Source organism: Hemicordylus capensis, chromosome 5 (assembly GCF_027244095.1).
Source record: "Hemicordylus capensis ecotype Gifberg chromosome 5, rHemCap1.1.pri, whole genome shotgun sequence".
In the NCBI taxonomy this organism is placed as follows: Eukaryota; Metazoa; Chordata; class Lepidosauria; order Squamata; family Cordylidae; genus Hemicordylus; species Hemicordylus capensis.
In genome coordinates, this window is record NC_069661.1 from 134745728 (window position 1) to 134764423 (window position 18696).

Below are 18696 nucleotides of genomic sequence, written 5' to 3' on the forward strand. Positions count from 1 at the left end.
AGGTGAGACTACATTGGGCACAGTTTCAATGCCATTAACCTGGGCAACCAGTGCATAATAAAAGTGACACAATTAACTCCTACAGAAGATTAACAACTTGCTCAAACAAACATTTTAACTTGTTTCTTATTTTAACATTTTAAAAAATCAACCTTCAACTACAGGAAAGTATGCAGCTCCGAGGTAATACATCAAGTGCCAACTTAAAACTCCACTTTTAAAAAACTAATCAAACAGAGAAACAACATGATCAAACCAGAAAACAAGAGAAAATGGAGCTTGCCTAGAAATTTAGTATGACTTTTCATTAGGGCTGCACCATTTAGCTTAGGGGTGGCCAATCTGAGGCTGAACAACTATTGCTGGCCTACAACTACTATTATCCCCCAATGCAATTTATTGCCATGGGAGGATGAGGTGCTAATGAGGTAATTCTTCGTAGCATGGAAAGTTGAAGTATATGGCAAGGAGACAGAGCTGCATCTCCTTCCCACACATTTCTTCAGCTTCTCCCAGCCAGCTTGCAGCCGATTTGCTAGCTTTCCAGCCTCCCAGTTAGTGAACAGGCCGCAAGCCAGTCACTAGAGCCTGAGAAAACACACAGGAAGGGGGCAGATTGACAGTGCCTGGAGGGGGGCTAATCCATCTCCTTCCCATATGTTTCCTTGGCCTCTCCTGATGGCCACATGAGGGGCTCACCATGGCTGAGCTTGTTTTGCCACCCCCGGAAATTAGCAGTATCTGACTGATTGGTTTTGCTGAACCTATACTGAGTCTTGCTTAATGGTTTATGTGGATTAGGCAATATTTTATTAAATGTGTCACCTTTTATTAAATTCTATTTCTAATTCTGTTTGTAAGCTACCTCACGGACAATCTGGTCAAAAGGTAAGATTGAATTCTTTTAAATAAATATATGTACATGCTTCTGTTATATTTAATAATCCAAAAATCTTTGCTTTCAATTTTCATTCATGCTCTATTGTGAAAAACACAGAAATTGCAAGTTAAGGTGCCTATCTTAACTTCCACATCATATAAGCTGAAAAGATGTTGTAGTCTTATATTATGCTACTTGAGAAATTAGGTTCCATGCACTCACAATTTCACACGAGTAGACCTTACCTTAACATAAAAGTGTACTCGCTACCTGCAAGTAGACCCAGGACCTTGCTCCTGAGAAAACTTTGCATCCTTGGTTGAGTGCAGACCTTCCATCCTACTCACCATTAGGTCTTGCATCCTTATTCACAGGTAACATTGAGGTTCTACTCATGAGTAAGGCTGATAATTTACTTCTGAGTACGGATACACCCTTCTCATTGAAGCCCCATCCTCACTCATGGGTAGACCACAACCTTACTCAAAAGGAAACATTGCATCCATTTTAAAGAATAGACCTACTCACAAGTAAGGGTGAGGAATAATCACCCTTGTGGGGCTACTCAGGAAGCAAAAAGGTACCGACTATTTGCAAGTAATTTTTAGAGACAAAACATAAGGCTGATGGTCTACTCACAATCAGGATGTGATGACTACTTGTAGTTACCTACAAGTAGTAGTAGATGTGTTGTCTAATTGCAAATAAGATTGAGGGGCTAACCACGGGTAAGTCTAGCTCTACGTAAGAGTAAGGTTTTGGGTTTACTAGCAAGTAAAAATGGATGATCTACTTATAAATAAAGCTAATGATCTATGTGCAAGCAAAGAAGCAAAGTTCTCATGAGTAAAGGCATGGGTCCTACTCACAAGAATGAGTTCTATTTGTGTGAAGGTTTCAAGTCCTGTTACAGTACGTAGCATTTGGGTAAACAACTGTGCTTTGTAGAGATGCATCAGACAGAAAACCATTAGGTGTTGGGCAGGTCTTGTGGCTGGATTGGGGACCTCCTGAATTTCTGGCTGGACATTTACTATACAGGTGGCATTTTGTGTTGGCACTGTGTCTTGTAGAAGAGAGGCATCAGTCAGAAATTAATCAGGGACATCTGTTGAATTTGTGCCTGGAAAGATCAGGGCAAAGCATGGGTACATGAACCCTAATTTCTAAAACCAGCCTAATATACAAGACGATACAAAGTCTTTACAGCTTATATGGTGCGGACGTTAAGATGGGCACTTTAACTTGCAAATTCCATGCTTTTTTCAGCACAAGTGAAAATTGCCATGTTTTGTTAAATGGAAAATCTGATTGGCACAGTGGGAAAGGGAATGTTAACAGTGACCTCCTACATCCATTTGTCACCTCACTCCACCTTGTGTGTTTTGCAAGGCCCTTTTGCCACCTCACTTCGGCCTAGTGGAGGGAGACAATAAAAGCACATAAAAGGAGGATGGGGGAGGGAACATTTAATTCTAGAGACATCAGAATGTGCGTAGACTCTCCTTATCAATCAGCTACATTCAGAACTAGGAAGTCATTCTCCAGGACTTGCTCCTCCTCCATTCACCTCTGGCTTCAGAACCTTAAGAAGGGGAAAGTGACGCTAAACACCCTTAGTTAAGCTTAGCTTGTTATTACCGGAGTGAATATTTTCAAAGCAATACCCCATTTGTCCAAATTTCACCCAGGTGTATCATATTTATTTCACATTTAGGTAAAAATGACTACTGTACTTTGTCACATTTGTCTAGGAAGGAGGTGGTCTTTTAGTGGTTTCATGAAGTTCTGAGCAGTGGTTCAACAGTTATGGCTAGCAAGGGCTGGAGATGTTATACAAAACATAACCAGATTGACAATGAAACCAGAACACTGACACATTTGGCAGTACTCTGACATTGGTAGGGGGAGACTAGTGGATTCTACTGCAAGTGTAATGCCTGTTCCTTTAGTGATGGAAGGTGACCACTCAGGGAAAGGGGAACATGGAATGGACAGGTTCAGAAAGCCAGGTGGGTAGTTAGTGGCACTGTGCAGGGAGAAGCAGAAGCAATTTGGTGGTGTATGGGATGAATTTGAAAATTCACGCACACAGAAAAACACAAACATTCACGCATGAGCATAAACACACAACCATAAAGACACATGCATGCACACAAATTCATACCAACACAGAAAGTAGTTAGCAGTGTACATGTGTACAAGTAAAAAAATATAGAATATATTAACTCGAGTCCCTCTCTGGGGCTTACTTCTTAGTAAGTCTGCACAGGATTACAGCATTCCCGCATCCTTTCTTGTCTGCCAGGCAGAGAATGACTCCCTTTCACCCTCAAAATTACCTCACAGCTGACAGTGTCCCGCTGCCCCATGGTCAGAATGCCTACAGGATAATTTCCCTTGACTTCCCCGATTCCCAGTTTGCTAACTTCTCTCTCCTAGGTCTTGCAATTGAATGGGAGAGGAGTCTATGTTTTTACAGTGGAAAAACTCAATAGGTCAGTGATCTACAATGTTTTTGAAGTGGGGGCTAGTCTCCCCCCGCCCCCCCAAAAAACAACCCTCCAGTGAGAGTGCCATTTCCTACATTCACACAGTGCTGTGCTTTTCCCAGCACGGTGATGGCGGACCTTAAGAGTAACAGAGTACTGTCAAGCCCCTGCACCATATTCAAAGGCACACACAGAAAAGTGGGAAATGTAGTCCTTCCCAGAACCTTCCCCACATAATTCTATGGGGAAAGTGCTGGGAAGGAATATACTTTCCAGCATTGTGTGTACCTTGCAAAGCACTGTTGCATATGCTGTAGTATATTACAATGATTATTGTAAGACTTTACCACAATGTAGAATATACTACAACTGTTTCAGGAATATCTTCTTTATATATATTTCACTAAGGCATACCAGTGGCTAACCCCATGCGTGGCAGCTCTTGCTAGAGTTTGTGAGCAGAAGCACCTGATTGGGCAGTGGGGATTCCATATGCAAATAGGGAGGAGGAGCCTGTGAGAGCAGAAGCACCATGGTGATTGGGCAGTGGGAATTCCATATGCCTATAGGGAGGAGGAGCCTGTGATGGTGAAGGTCAGTAGGAATGCAACTGTTAGTTGGCAGGGGTCTACAAAGAAAGGGGTTGTGAGGGAGGAAAGAGCCCCTTCAGAAGAAAGAGGCTGCCACTGTGTGAATTAGAAGAGGAAACAAGATGAACAAGACCTGTTAAGTCAGGGGGAGAGAGAAAGAGAGAGTGAGAAGGGAAGAGCGAGTGAGCGGAGGAGAGAAAAAGAGAGAAAAAGAAAGGGAAAGAGGAAGAGAGAAAGAAGGAAGGAAGGGGCGAGGGATGGGCCCGGGCCTCTCAGTGGCCTGAGAGGAACAAGCAGCCATGGCAGTGGCAGTGAGGAATGGCCTGGTCAGCTGCTGCTGCTCCTGCAGGGAGGAGCAGGAACGGGGTGAGGGTGGAGAGATCTTTGGGGTTAGGAGGCTGTGGCTTGGTCAGTCGACACCAGCAATACTGCAGCCATGACCAAGAGGGGTGAGGAGGATGGAAGCAACAGGATGGGGAAGGAGGAGGAACAGGAACACAGCTCAGGAGAGAGAAGAGATATCTCTGTGGTGAGGGGGCTAAGGCGGGGGGGGTGAGGGGAGCAATCAAGTACTAGCGAGCAGATGCTCTGCACAAGTTAAGCTAGTATAAAATATAATGCAGTCCCACTGTCTTTTTAGAATCAGCATTAAATGTTACATTGGGGGAGGGTAACTCTGTAATCATAGATTTCCTTTTCACAAATTATGAAAATTTGATGAGCAAAAAACCTTCTGGTTTAAAACCAGGGTTAAGGCTATTTCATTCTGGCTCAAGTTACACAAAGCTGGGAAACTGGAACCTAAGGCTAGTACCTTAACAGACATACCACATGATCAGTAATGATGTTGTGCAATGTCACAAATTTTGCTCACTTAGAAATGTGCCTTCCATGCACCCACACCTTTTCTTGGTCTTTGAGGCCCAAATCAAGATTTGGCAGAAGGAGTACACCAGCAAAGATGTCCCATATTATCCATGTGAGTGCACAGAGGGCAAGTTTTAAGTGAGCACAATGTGTAACATTACACAACATCATTACTGATCACATGACATGTTAAGGCGCCTTAGGTTCCAATACCCTGGCTTTGTGGAGGTTGAACCAGAATGAGTTAGCTTTAACTCTGTTCTTAAGTCAGCTAGTTTTTTGATAATCAAATAATAATGTTACTTCTCTTCCTTAATGAACTATTTGTGTCATTAAATCAGACACCACCTTTTAAAAAGTGAAAATCACTTTTCATGACAGTTGCACTCACATGGCAATTCCAAGAACTGTAATTTTAAACATCTGAGTGATAAATTATATTTAGCTATAATAAAATATTAAGTTTAAACTGGTAACATTAATTCAAAAAGTAAATGAATAATTCTCCATGGCTTAGACTCACCTCTCAAAATGGGAAGTGGCTTAGACTTTTGTTTTTAAAACAACACTCCTCATGATACATAGTAATTTGCTTGTCAGCACTGACTGGAAGTGGCACTGCAGGGTTTCAGGCAAGGGTCTTTCTCAGACCTACCTGGAGGTGCTAGGAATTCAATCAGGTGCTTTCTGCATGCAAAGCATATGCTCTACCACTGAGGTATGCATACTAAATTAACTCTTTGAAGCATAGCCTATTCTTTAAACAAGTTCAGAGTAGCTTACATAGAGTTCCCAGGAAGCCTCCCATCCAGGCTGTGGTCAGGTAGAAATCTGTTAACGTTAACAATCTATCATCATCTAGAGTCCTTGGACCATTCTCTTGTAACACTCTTATAGCATGTAACTGGACCAAAAAAAGTCTTATACCTTCACTCTGAGGTCCAATGCTGTACATACTGAATCCACGCACACTTGTTGGTCCACCAAGATAAAATCTAAGAGAAAAGAAGTCATTGACTACATATAGCAAAAGATCCCAACTAAGCTGAACCATCAAATTAATATTAATGGCAGCACAGCTCAATGCCTGAACAAATAAGAATATATAAATTGCAACAATGTCAGTACTGAGCATCATTTTACCCCCTACCCAAAAAACCGATTAAACTCCAAATATATATATCAGTGCAAATTCATCTAGAATATATACATGCACTAGCACAGACTATTGATTTTGAGCCCCAACACAGGGAAAGAAGGAGAGAGGCAGGCTATAGGCCATACCTGACAAGCAGTAAGTCTACATTTTCAATGACACATGTTATTATTAATAGCATTATTAATTTTAAAAATGCTGTTAGCTGCTCTGAGCATATGGGAAAGAATGGGATAGAAATCTAAATAAAATTGTATGCAAGGGATATGCGAACTAGGCTAGAACAAGACTAACCCAAAATGCATACTCAAGGCAAAACAAACTGAATTACTTGCCTATCAGCAATACTGGATGGTTTTTCTCCAATAGGAACCAACATTCCACCCCAGAGAGAAGCTGACAAAACCTTTAAAGAAACATTCTTTTTCTTAATACATACAGATTACTATTCAGAATCCATAAAACATACACTTTACCAAAAACAAGGGTTACTGGCAGCATTACATACACTATTTCCTGAAGAACTGGGGTTTTGTTTTGGTCACTGCTGTCCTCTTCTCCTTCCAGAGTTTACAGTACAAGAGTTCCTGCTTTCAATGAATTTATAACAATGGGTGGGTTCAGATGACCCATCTCAAGTAAGTTGGAGAGAACCAGTTCCCCAGCAAGCGCACATTCCCAGCGTAAGCTGCAAGTTGTGTACATTTCATGTTGTCTGGACCCACCAATGTTGAGCTCCCTCCACCACCTGACATCTGTAATCAGACTTCAAAACTTGGTTACAAATGTCAGGTTGATGGAGGAAACCCAACACTGGCAACCCAGGACTGGTGGGTTCAGACAACATGAAATGCATAAACCCTCTGGCTCATGCTGGAAGCATGTGCTTGTTGGGAACTTCTTTGTCAAGGAAAGGCTTCTCTTTAGGCCAGAATCTCTATTTTGTTTGGTCAATTTAAAAACTCCATTGTATGCAAGCAGCTTGCTTCACATAGGCTCGGTTTGTAAGTCACATAACCCTTTTCCTGTTTTTCCTCCTTTGGTGGACCATTTGGTGAAAATCACTGTCATCCTGAGAGACTTAATGCAGATGAGAAGGATATTTCCCACCTTTGTGTTTCTACTGCTATAAACCTGCTTAATAGCTCTAGTCTAATGGCTCCCAAACTGGGGTCCTCCAAAAGTTCCTGAACTACAACGCACATCTTCCCCAGCTACAATTTTCTGTGGTGGGGATGATGGGAGTTGTAGTTTAGCAACATCTGGAGAACCCCAGGCTGTGAACCACTGCTCTATTCATTCCCATTGAAGTACCCAGACTCAACACAATGACATAATTCTGTTAGGAAAATTCCGAGCTAATTTATCCATTACCTATGTTTCTTTGGAGTGTGATACAACTGGAGAAAGCTTTTTCTCTTTGATGTGCTCTTACTTAAAAGTAAGAGAGAAAATTGGAATAGGGAGCTTTTTCTGGGAGAGTTTAAAGGGTTCCAGTGTACCTGAGACCCAGCAGAGTTCTTTTGCCTGACATGGGACAAATGTTACAAACACGTTTTGAGGCTTGAGATTGATTTTACTGTAATAAACAAAACCTTTTACCTTTTTTCAATCATCCTGGATTGTACTTGGGTCTTTTTCCCCCCTTCTTCTTCTTCTTTTTTTTTTTTTAAAAACAACAACCACCTTTGCCCTACCTGCATCTGCTTTGGCCATTCTGCTACACAAAGGCTCTGGGATTTTTCGGAGTTTACCTTAAGCTTCAGGGAATTACTCATGTTAGCATGCCGCAACATTCTCTTGAGTGTTTTGAGGGGGTTCAGGGTAAACACCCTGAGGCTTCCAACCTGCCTTTGAAAGATTGGTGGCAGCAACAAAAACCCTTTGGGAACAAATATGGGATACAAACAGTGTTCCCTCTAAGGTGTATGCATGTGTGCATGCTCACGTTTTTAAATGTCTGCTCAATTTTAGATCCCACTCAGGTTGAATCAGGAACGTCCAATTCTGAATGCACGTGTTGAAACTGCCATCCAGAACAAAACTCATTGCACACACATATGAAAAAAATTAGAGAGAACACTGGATAGAAAGCCTTGAAAACCAAGGCCTTGCATGCCCGGACCTCTGTCACACTCTGGTTCCTGTCAACTTACTTTTGGTGGGTTGTGTGAATCTGCCCAGTGAAATAAGAATGGTATCTAAAGACTCTTCTAGTTTGACCCCAGCCCCTTGGCCACTTCTGTATCCTAGATCATGATAAAATTGGCATGATAAAAACCTGGAGAATCCTGCATTACACTTTTAAAAATCAACAGAACCCAAGTACACAGATCTTTCTCTAGATTGCACCAAAATTATAGTTTGCATCCAAAGAGTTGCTGAAACTCACTCAAGAGGCTAAGGGATGCCCAATGGCATGCCTGCCTTTCCCCCGGCCATATCACAATCTGCTTATGAAAATTTCCTTCATTTTAAAAACAGTTTGCCATATAAGATAAGGGGCTACTGTTTGGGGGGGGGGGGAGTCAGAAATCCCCATGGGTTCAGCTAGTTTCATGCTTCTTTCAAACTGGGGTCAAGAAACATTGATAGATCTTGAGGGAAAACAATCACACTTGTATTTCCACTCTCTGGCTAATATTTCTAGAGTAAATACTTTACTGATGTCACATTAAGCTTTTGAATGCTACAATGAAAACAATGTGTAACTCAAAGTTTAAAAAAACAAATCAAGATTTTATTGAACAAATAAGGGAAGACAATATTTTACAAGATACATTTTGTAAGCTTTTGAGATATGCAAGCCATTTACTTTGTACTCGTTAGCATCTACTGAAAGTATACAAGTACTTACTGAATCCCACAGAAGTTGCCTATTCAACTGAAGTTCAAAGTCCTCCTTTAGAAAAGACACATCTCCACCTGTATAGCCAGCCAGCTCCTAAAAATATCCAACACACACACAGAACGTAACAAAAATTTGAGATAACCTCCAATCTTACAAGACAGACACGTATTTTATAAGCCCTTCTCACATTTCATCCCTAGATTCTGATAAAAATGAAACTAAATATTGATTTGAAAATTATTTGGGCAGCAGCTCAATTGTGCAAGGCTCTGAAGTGTCTACACCCCACTTCCCCGGGATTTCAACAGATACTGCCATACTTTGTGCATCTGCATACCCCCAACTCCGTCCCCCCAACTTTGGCATACCCCCAACTCCGTCTTGTTATTTCAACAATACCTGATTTATTTTCAGCAAGGCACCGTGTCGGGGCAAGATGGAAGAGTTTCGAGAATCAATTACCATGGCATGCTATTAAAAGGGGGGGAAATCATATGAGCTTTTATAAGCTAGTAACAAACAACTGACATTCTTTTAAAAACTTACATACAGACTTACTCAGATCTCAGTGTGGCTTCCAGTATTATTGATCACAATTTGCTTAGGAAACTAATCTACTGAACTCTTTGAAATGTCAATATACTTTCTGACTTTAACAAACTATATAATGATAATTTATGCAATATTCTAGACTCATCTTTCAGTCTGAATTTTACTAAGCTTGTATATAATAAAATATAATCACTGGACATTCCAATGCATAATTGCTATTCTGTGTTAAAGGCAGCCAGCATGAACTCCCTTTTCTCGCTTCACAACACTCATTAAAGCCATGATTTGCCTCTGTGCTTGAGAATGTGATCAGAATGATGTGGCATCCTAGTGCCCCAGAAAGAAACAAGACTGAGCACAAAGGGTTAGGAATAGCCATAACAAAGGACATGAGCCACTTTGGATTGATGAGGGAATTAATGCCAGTTTGGCTTTCCTGCTCTAGGGATCACAGTGGATAAAAATGGATGGTGTTTTAAAAAAACCAAAAACCAAAAACCAACAATTTGGATTTTTAGAACAATGGAAATAAAATACTAAATTTCAAATTCTCATTTTAAAAAATATCATGGTTAAAATGAAATCTCAGTCTCCTAAAAATGAAATAATGGCTCTCTGCTGAGTTATTCTCTATTGAGTTTCTACAAAAAATGAGTATTCATTTCAATTTTACCTCATGGAAGTGGCTCTCGTTTACTTGGCACTGGCCCGTAACAACCAACTCTTCCTTTTGGAAATTTCTGGTTTTTAGTTTCTATTTCTAAGCAGATTAAATTCACATGCAAAGACATAGGCTAGATATTTATTTATTATTTATTTATTACACTAATATCCTGCTCTTCCCCCTAGGTGCCCAGAGCAGTGTTCATGGTTATGTTTATCCTCACAACAACCCTGTGAGCTTGGTTAGGCTGAGAGATATGTGACTGGCCCAGATTCACCCAGTGAGTTTCATGGCTGAATGGAGATTTGAACTCAGGTCTTCCTAGTCCGAGTCCAACACAGTAGGACTGTTGTGTGGAGCTAGACCAAGGCAGAGGAGTTTGTTAAGACAGAGTCTCAATATAGGTAAGGAAGCAGAGTAGAAAAAAGAGCAGAAATCAAAATACATTAATTACTGTACTTCCTCCACAACCCTCCCCCCCTTTGCCACAGAAGAACTGTCATGGCTTCTGGGCGTAAAAAAGAAATCTGGAAATAGTTTGAATAAATTCCTTGCCTGGGAAAAAAGCAAGGCCTGTCAAGTGCAAGCAGCGAGACATACGAGTTGCAGATTCAAGGGAGACAGCACACGCCAATGCCAGGTAAGAGACTCAGCATAGAGGTGTTTACCAATGCCAGAAGTATCTGGGCCAAGATGAGTGAGCTGGAGTGCTTGGTTGCTAATGAAAGCATAGAAATAGTGGGCATAACAGAAACCTAACAGAATGTTTGTTTTTTTAAATCTTTTTAGTCAGATTTGTTTTATATTTTAGCTTAATATTTTAATTGTGTCATTTTTACAGTCTTGTTTTTAATTTTTGTGTAAGCCACCTTGGGATTGTTTTAATGAAAGGCAGTATATAAATTTAACAATAAAAATAAATAAAATAAGATAAATAAAAAACCCTGGTGGAATGGTGAGAACCAGTGGGACACTGTTATTCCTGGATACAAACTCTACAGAAACGATAGGGAGTGGCAGATTGGGGGTGTATATAGCAGCACTGTATATTAAAGAAGGGAAAGAATCCAACAAGCTGGAATCCAACAAGCTGGAAAACCTAAGGGGTCTGGAGTCCTCCACAGAATCATTATGAGTGACAATATGAGGTCTGAAAGAAATATGTTACTAGGGATGTGCTATCACCCTCTGGATCAAAACGCTGAGAGCGACCAGGAGTTGGAGAAGCAAATCAGAGAGGTGTCAAAGAGTGACAGAGCTGTAACAATGGGTGACTTTAACTACTCTCACACAGAGGGGCAAATTCACATCTGGGTATTGAAAGAGAGAAAAAATTTATAGACATGCTTAGAACAGTTGGTTGCTGAACCAATCAGAGAGAAGGCAACCTTGGACTTAATCCTGAGTGGTGCCCAAGACCTGGTGCAAGATGTCAGAGTTGTAGAACCAATGGGAAATAGTGATAGAGTGATCCAATTCAGCTTATATGCGAGTGGAGCACTGTCAAGGAAGTCCAACACAGATGCGTTGGACTTCAGAAGAGGAAACTTCTCAAAAATGATGGTACTGGTAAAAAGGAAGCTGAAAGGGCAAGTCAGGAGGGTCAAATCACTCCAGAAAGCATGGAACTTATCCAAAGCCACAACAATAGAAGCTAGTTGGAATGTATAACAAGAAGGAGGAAAGGAAACACCAAGTTCAGGAGGGCACCAGCATGGTAACAAGTAGAGTCAGCAAAGCTATAAAAGAGAAGAAGACTTCTTTCAGAAAATGGAAGTCCTGCCTAAATGAAAAGAATAGGTAGGATCATAAACTCTGGCAAAAGAAATGCAAGGAAACAATAAGGGATGCAAAAAGAGAGTTTGAGGAGCATAAAGCTAGAAGTGACAAGGGGAATAACAAAAACTTCTTTAAATATATTAGAAGCAGAAAACCTGCCAGGGAGAAGGTTGGACCCTTAGATGATAAAGGTGTGAAAGGGATTATTAAGGGGGATAAGGAGATTGCAGACAAGCTGAATGAGTTCTTTGCATCTGTCTTCACGCAGGAGGATACTGACCATATACCCTCTCAGGATCTGAACTTCTTAGGCTTGGAAACTGAAGAACTGGGCCAATTTGAGGTGACAAGAGAGGATGCTCTGAACTGTCTTGAAAAACAAAAAAATTAACAAATTGCCAGGGCCAGGTGGCATCCACTCAAGAGTTCTGAAGAAATCCAAATGTGAAATTGCTGATCTTCTAGCAAAAACATGTAATTTGTCCTTACAATTAGGCTCTGTACCAGAGGACTGGAAAGTAGCTAATGCAACTTGGAATTTAAAAAAAAGATCCAAGGGCGATCTGGGAAACTACAAGATAGTTAGCTTAACTTCTGTGCCAGGGAAATTGATGGAAAGCACACCTAAGGACAAAATTGTTATTGTAAAACAATTGTTATTGTAAAACAAGCCTTGCTGAAGGAGAACCAGCATGGCTTCTGCAAGGGCAAGTCTTGCCTCACTAATCTTTTGGAGTTCTTTGAGAGTGTCAACAGGCATGTGGATAAAGGTGATCCAGTTGATATAGTATAAATGGACTTCTAAAAAGCTTTTGCCAGACTGCTGGACTAGAAAGGCCTTAGGCCTGATCCAGCAGGGCTGTTCTTATGTTCTTAAAATCAGTCACAGTATAGCAGAGGAACAATGTCATTTTAATTATGAAAAGAAATAAACAACTATAACTAAATATATAAAAACAATAGTTGAAACTAATTCTCCAAATGGCAGCAAATAAAGTGTCTGGATATTAAAATGTATTCAAATATAAAAATGCACCTGTACTATTGTACTAATCAACTTCTCTAGAGAATCAGCAATGTAGGTTAAAATATCCAGATGTTAAAGTGCAACTAAATCAAAGTGCTCAAATGCTATACAATGAAAACCAATGATAATTAATATTACCCTGTATATTATAGTGCAATTATGCGAATGTACCAAGACAATATTTTCTTTGTTGAATTCTGGACAAGGACGGACAACAGCTGTCATAACAAACCATTATTTCAGCATTAACTATATAACTTTGTTTGGCACAGTTCAGCAGTATTTATGTTACTTCAAAATTCATATTCAAAATGATAAAAGCTTACAGATACAGAAGACTTGAGGGAGTGTCCACTTTCTTCTCGAACAGAAAATGATGCAGTTCTTGCAAGACAGCCAAGCTCTCTCCAGACACCTTCCCATTTTAGAGTGTGGTTGGTCTTCCATATAGGAAACTGTAACACACACAAAGCTATTTTTAACTGTGCATGAAAAAGGTATTACATATTTTCACCATTTTCCATGCAGACATGTGTGAGGAGGAGACTGAAAGACTGGGTTTTACTATCACAGCAGCCGCTCTAGCAGACCCAGTTCCGGCTGAACTCTTAACTGTAGCTACTGCTACTGAGGAATTTTTGGTGTTTTTAAGCAGAGGCCTACAAGGCACCAAATCCCCCCACAGGGCTGGAAACAAGTCAGGCACTGGCTGGATCTGGTTACAAGGAAGGTACTGGTCTCTAGGTTGGGCTATTGGGTTCCCAGGAAGGAGGACTGGACTGCTATGCCCCTGGGCAGGAAATGAAGCAATGAGCTGGCTTAGCTTTACAAGGGGCAGGCACTGGCTAGTTCAGTAAGCAACTCCAGCAATGAGATGTTGGGCTACCAAAGTGAATGTGAAAGTCACTGATTCCTGTAGGTAGTTGCCTTTTTCCTGCTCTTTGTTGTTATACCGCAAGTGGCTATATCTGCTTCAGTTAAAAATGCTGCCACCATCCTGGTGCTCCTGCTGCTGCACAGCATTTGTTGCAAATGTAGCAGTGGTAGGTTTGGTCCTATGAGCCCCAAACAAAGATCTCTTCCTGCTTTGAGGTTTTTTGCAAATTGCAAGGGTGGTTGCCAGATGAAGAACTGCAGGCAGCATGGGCAACCAGTTCTGTAAAACCCTGTCTCCAGCCAAAACAGTAGACGTGGTGATATTTTACCTACATTGATTTCCGTTGATATTCCTCTGTCAGTTTCACGAAGAGAACTCCAAGGGAATTGTCCAGTTACTTTATACAGATTGAGAGAAAAGCTAGGAACAAATACAACATTGCGATTTAAGGTCAGGATATTATTGAAAAGAATTTGGAATACAAAGACATGCTTAAAAGACCAAATCTTATAAAAGAAACATTTAAAAGGCTTCAATTTTCACCATGGCAGCTAAACAAGCATCCTGCCAATATACCTGGCAAACAAGGCAACAGCCTCATTTGGCATTATAAAATCCTTGCAACTTAGGAGTACAAGGTTACATTGAAGACCCTAGCTCCTGGACCTTTAAATTAACCCTAAAATGTGGTGTTAAAAGGCCAACAATCCTGCTTCATCTCTAATGCCCAGCCTACAAATACTCTTTACTTGTTGAAAATGTGCCAATAATGCAATGGACAAGTCCACTGCAATGGCAGCAACAATTACTTCTCCTCTAGTGGCAGGGTAGGAATCAGGTCCTTGAACCAGCACAAGGTCATCAGCTAATACTGGAAACCCTTAAGTCAAGTCAGATGAGCATAGGATCAGCCAACAAGAGAACTGCTTGCAATACAACTATTAAAAACCTTTTATGAGCAGCAAGTGGATCACAAGAAAGGTAAAACAATTCTAGCATAACAGTAATTATTAATTTGTTTTATTTACCATCAATGTCAAAAGTGAAATGCAGATAGTTATACAAAGATACTGATTCAACTTAACATTCAATGGCAGCTTTGCCAACATTTTTACATTAACTAAGTTTCTGAATAGAACTATACTCTGTCCAGTTTGTCATTGCCAGGTTTCTTTGTGTAACTTGCACCATAAAATTTTTCTTTCCCATTATGAAATAAGGCTGTTTCCAAGAGACAAAATAAATAAATATGTCTATACACATATGGTATAGGTGAGGGCCTGTACAGTCTAGTGGTTAAACATCTGATTAGGATTGGAGGCACGCAGATTTGGAGGGGATCCCAACCATAGTTCTGAGCTTTTTTCATCTGTGTGTGGAATGAGTTTTGTTCTGGGTGGCACTATCAAGGCAGTGCGTGCACACATGCATTCAGAGTGGGAACTTCTTGATTCAACCTGAGCGGGATCTAAAATTAACTGAGCGGACATCAAAAAATGTGTGAGCGTGCACACACCTTAGAGGGAACACTGATCCCAACCATTCAACTCACTGGGTGACCCTGGGTCAGTCTCTCTCTCTCAGCCTAATCTACAGGGTTGTTGTGAGGATAAAATGGGTGGAGGTAAAGACACCAAATACATGTGAGCTTGTTGAAGAAAGGGCAAATGTAATAAACTAAAAAATGAACTGTATTTCATTATCCAACCAACACATTTACTAAGGAATCTCACTACATGTAATGAAAGGAGACAAGTAAGTGTGCATGGCATTCCAGCCTTAGTATATTCTGAATATATCCTACTTTCGTTCAAAGTGTCCAGGCTGTGGCTTGAAGAAAGCGAGGCCATATGAAGTTTCCTTTGTTCCATAGGAGAACTGAAATGTCACCTTCTCAGCTCGTCCCAAGATATTAGGAAGTTTGAGCCCAAGTACCTGTAAGATACCAGAATAAGGATAGAGCAATGTACAAATTTACCAGAACATCTGCACACTTATAATATAGTACCATATAATTTATCTTTGTGGAACACAACTCTCATTTTAGTTACCAAAAAAAAAAAAAAAGACAACTCTTTTAATTTTCACCATCAGCATTTTTATGTGTTTAATTGTGAACAAGGAAACTAGGGAACCCATTGTAGGGAATTCAATGGGTACGAATTGAGGTTCTTAGTACGAATATGTTTGTTTCCCCAAATGGTTGGGGAAGATTATCCGTTCTTTATTCCACTGCCTCATCTGGGAGAACAGCACCACTCTCTCTTTGAAATTCTCTCTCCAGCAAAGCACATCTGTGGGTTAAACTAGACAACCAGCAGCAAACGCAGATCTGGGAACCTGTCCCTCCAGTTTTCAGCAGGAACAACAGATTTTTGAGTTTGCATGCATGTGTTAAACCACAGGAGAGAAGTAGCAAGTGGGGTGCATCTCACTCTTCTTGTCTGCCACTTTTCTCTGCAGCTCTCTCCCCACCAGCTGCTTTACATAGCTGGGATTCATGCTTGCTGCTTCAAATTGGGGGGAAATGGTTGAGGAAGAGGAAACTGGATGGAAGACACCAGAAGAGGGAAAGGTTTTGCACCCTGATTTCTCCCCCTTAATACTTTTTTTGTAATTTTTGAGTATTTAAAGATGTTCCAAAATTCCAAAAAGCTTTTGACAAAGCCCCCCCATCAAAGGGTCCTGAATAATCTCAGCAGTCATGGGATAAGAACAGGTCCTTCTCGGATCGGCAACTGGTTAAAAACAGGAAGCAGAGAATAGAGCCACTTCTCTTTTCCTAAGTCACTACAAAATTATTAATGAAAAGGGACAGGCTCTTCTCAGAATGTAAGAGCTGGCTGGCAGCTAGGATCCTCTAAAGTTTGCATTCGTTGAAATTTGATGCTCTATTTAAGTATCTTGTAGTCTGGAGCTTCCATCCAATGCCCCAAGAGGTTGCTAACTACCTCTTTTTCTTGAATGCTTCTGTACTAAATAAACAATCTCTTTGAAGAAACCTGGTCTTGACTCCATTACTCTCTTTGGAGCACTCTTATTCTGACATGCCTTTAACCACAACCACCTTTCCTACTACCTTACAGGTTTACATCTAATTTGAGGTAATTCCCCAACCAGATCCCAAAGCACAGACACAGGGCATGATAGCAACCACATGCCTGAGCACACATGGTATCAGCTGACAATCTCATTGAAAGAGGAGTTACCCTGAGATTGGGCATTCTTCCCTGCACTTCCCATCTATCAGTTTGTCTCCAACTGTGGCATTTCTGCTGTACTAGAAGAACTGGAATGTAGTTGTGCTGCTAATGGGTGAGGTCCAGACACTGACTATTGCATTCTCACCCTGCTCAATAGAGAGAATAACGACTTTATGTGCAAACTTACAAGTGGTGCGAAAATTGGTAGTTGCTGAACGTCTGAGGACGTGCTTGCACCAGAGTAAGACCCACCCTTCCAGCCCCCGCCCTCTCTCCTGAGTTAAAAACCCCACTCAGAGAGGCTTGTAAAAGAAAATGGTTAGGGAAGAGGCTTGTAAAAGAAAAGAACAAAAAGAAAAACAGTTTTCAAATGCTACAGACTGCTTTCGTCTGAGGCTTTCACAGCTTTTAGTTACAGGTACAAAATACTCAGTAAGTTACAAGAATACTTCAAAAAGCACCCCGAATGATGTTGGGGTAGCACAAGTTAAAAATCATAGTTATCAAGTTGCAAGGAACAGGCATGTAGGAAAATACAATAGCACCTTTAAAAGCTTACAGAGTCTTTTTGCAATGCCCTGGCTGGATGGGCGGAGGCTAGGGTTTCTTAATTTAGTTACATAACAGGTAAACAATCATACAACAGTTTCAGGGATACAAAGCACACACCAAAGAAACAGAAAGTCTAATGCAAAATTTGACTAAATAAACTTTCCCTAGACTAAACTTCCTCCAGCTCCTCCTGCTGACAGGCATGAAGCTGGCAACCACAGCCAATCGGACACAGAGCAGTGGAGCTGTGCTGAGCTTTCTCTACTTTGCAGCGCTGGTTCCCACAGCAGTTGCAAAGGGGGCTTACAGACTTTTGTTGTAGCTGTTGTCTCCCAAGGAGAGTTGTTCTGCTTTGGCTTGTGGGTGAGCCAATTGTTTAACCCGCCAATCGCAGGTGAGCCAATCATTTGAGAGAGGCTTATGATAATGCCGACATGGGTCCCATCTTTTTTCCTCCCTTCCTTTCAAGGTGCCACGTGGGTGGGTGGGGCAGGGTAGCCACCCCTTTGCCTCAGAGCCAGCGCACGTCTCCCCTCAGTCAACAGAGGGGAGAGAAGCACGTCCACTTGCCACCTGAGGGTGAGGGAAGTCAGGGTAGCCACCCCTTCCCCTCAGAGCCATTGCATGAAGAAGCAGCACACAAGGCAGAAGGAGGTTGAGAGAAGGCGATGAAACTAGACAAGGTTGTCCGCTTTCCCCATTACTTTTTATATTAGTTCTGGAAGTGCTTTGTAGAAACATTAGAGAAGATGACCAAATACAAGGACTGAAAGTAGGGAAACAGGAGTACAAACTCAGAGCTTTTGCGGATGATGTGGTGTTTTTTCCAGAAAATCCATTAGGAAAGGTTAGAAGGCTCTTGGAAAAAATAGAACAATTTGGCCAATTGGCCGGGTTTTATATTAATAAGAGTAAAACGAAGGTGTTGACAAAAAATATGGACCAGAAATCAAATAAAAGACTTTATGAGATAAGTGAATTGAAATTGGAAAAGAAAGTCAAATATTTGGGCGTCTGATTGACAAATAAAAACTCTTCATTGTTTTTCAAATAATTATATTAAAATATGGAATACAGTAAGAATTGATTTGCAAAGATGGACTAGAATGAACTTCTTTAATGGGAAGAATTTCAGTTGTGAAGAAGAATGTCTTGCCTAAAATGCTATTTCTTTTTCAGACCATTCCTATAATTAGTATGCTAACC

At 40.9% G+C, this 18696-nt stretch overlaps 1 protein-coding gene across 6 annotated transcripts in view; it reads right to left on the reverse strand.

Moving 5' to 3' along the window:
* Positions 1-18696, reverse strand: part of SAMM50 (SAMM50 sorting and assembly machinery component) — a 34721-nt gene that overhangs the window by 8367 nt on the left and 7658 nt on the right. For 5 of the 6 annotated variants that reach the window (XM_053252891.1, XM_053252892.1, XM_053252893.1 and 2 more), the window contains 7 exons: positions 15540-15670; positions 14068-14155; positions 13185-13313; positions 9236-9307; positions 8843-8929; positions 6321-6391; positions 5757-5824 (listed from right to left, as the gene is read on the reverse strand). In XM_053252891.1, coding sequence (XP_053108866.1) covers positions 5757-5824; positions 6321-6391; positions 8843-8929; positions 9236-9307; positions 13185-13313; positions 14068-14155; positions 15540-15670 — 646 coding nt within the window. Of the gene's footprint in view, positions 1-5612; positions 5661-5756; positions 5825-6320; positions 6392-8842; positions 8930-9235; positions 9308-13184; positions 13314-14067; positions 14156-15539; positions 15671-18696 lie in introns of all 6 variants that reach the window. The other variant, XM_053252894.1, reaches the window with a different exon arrangement.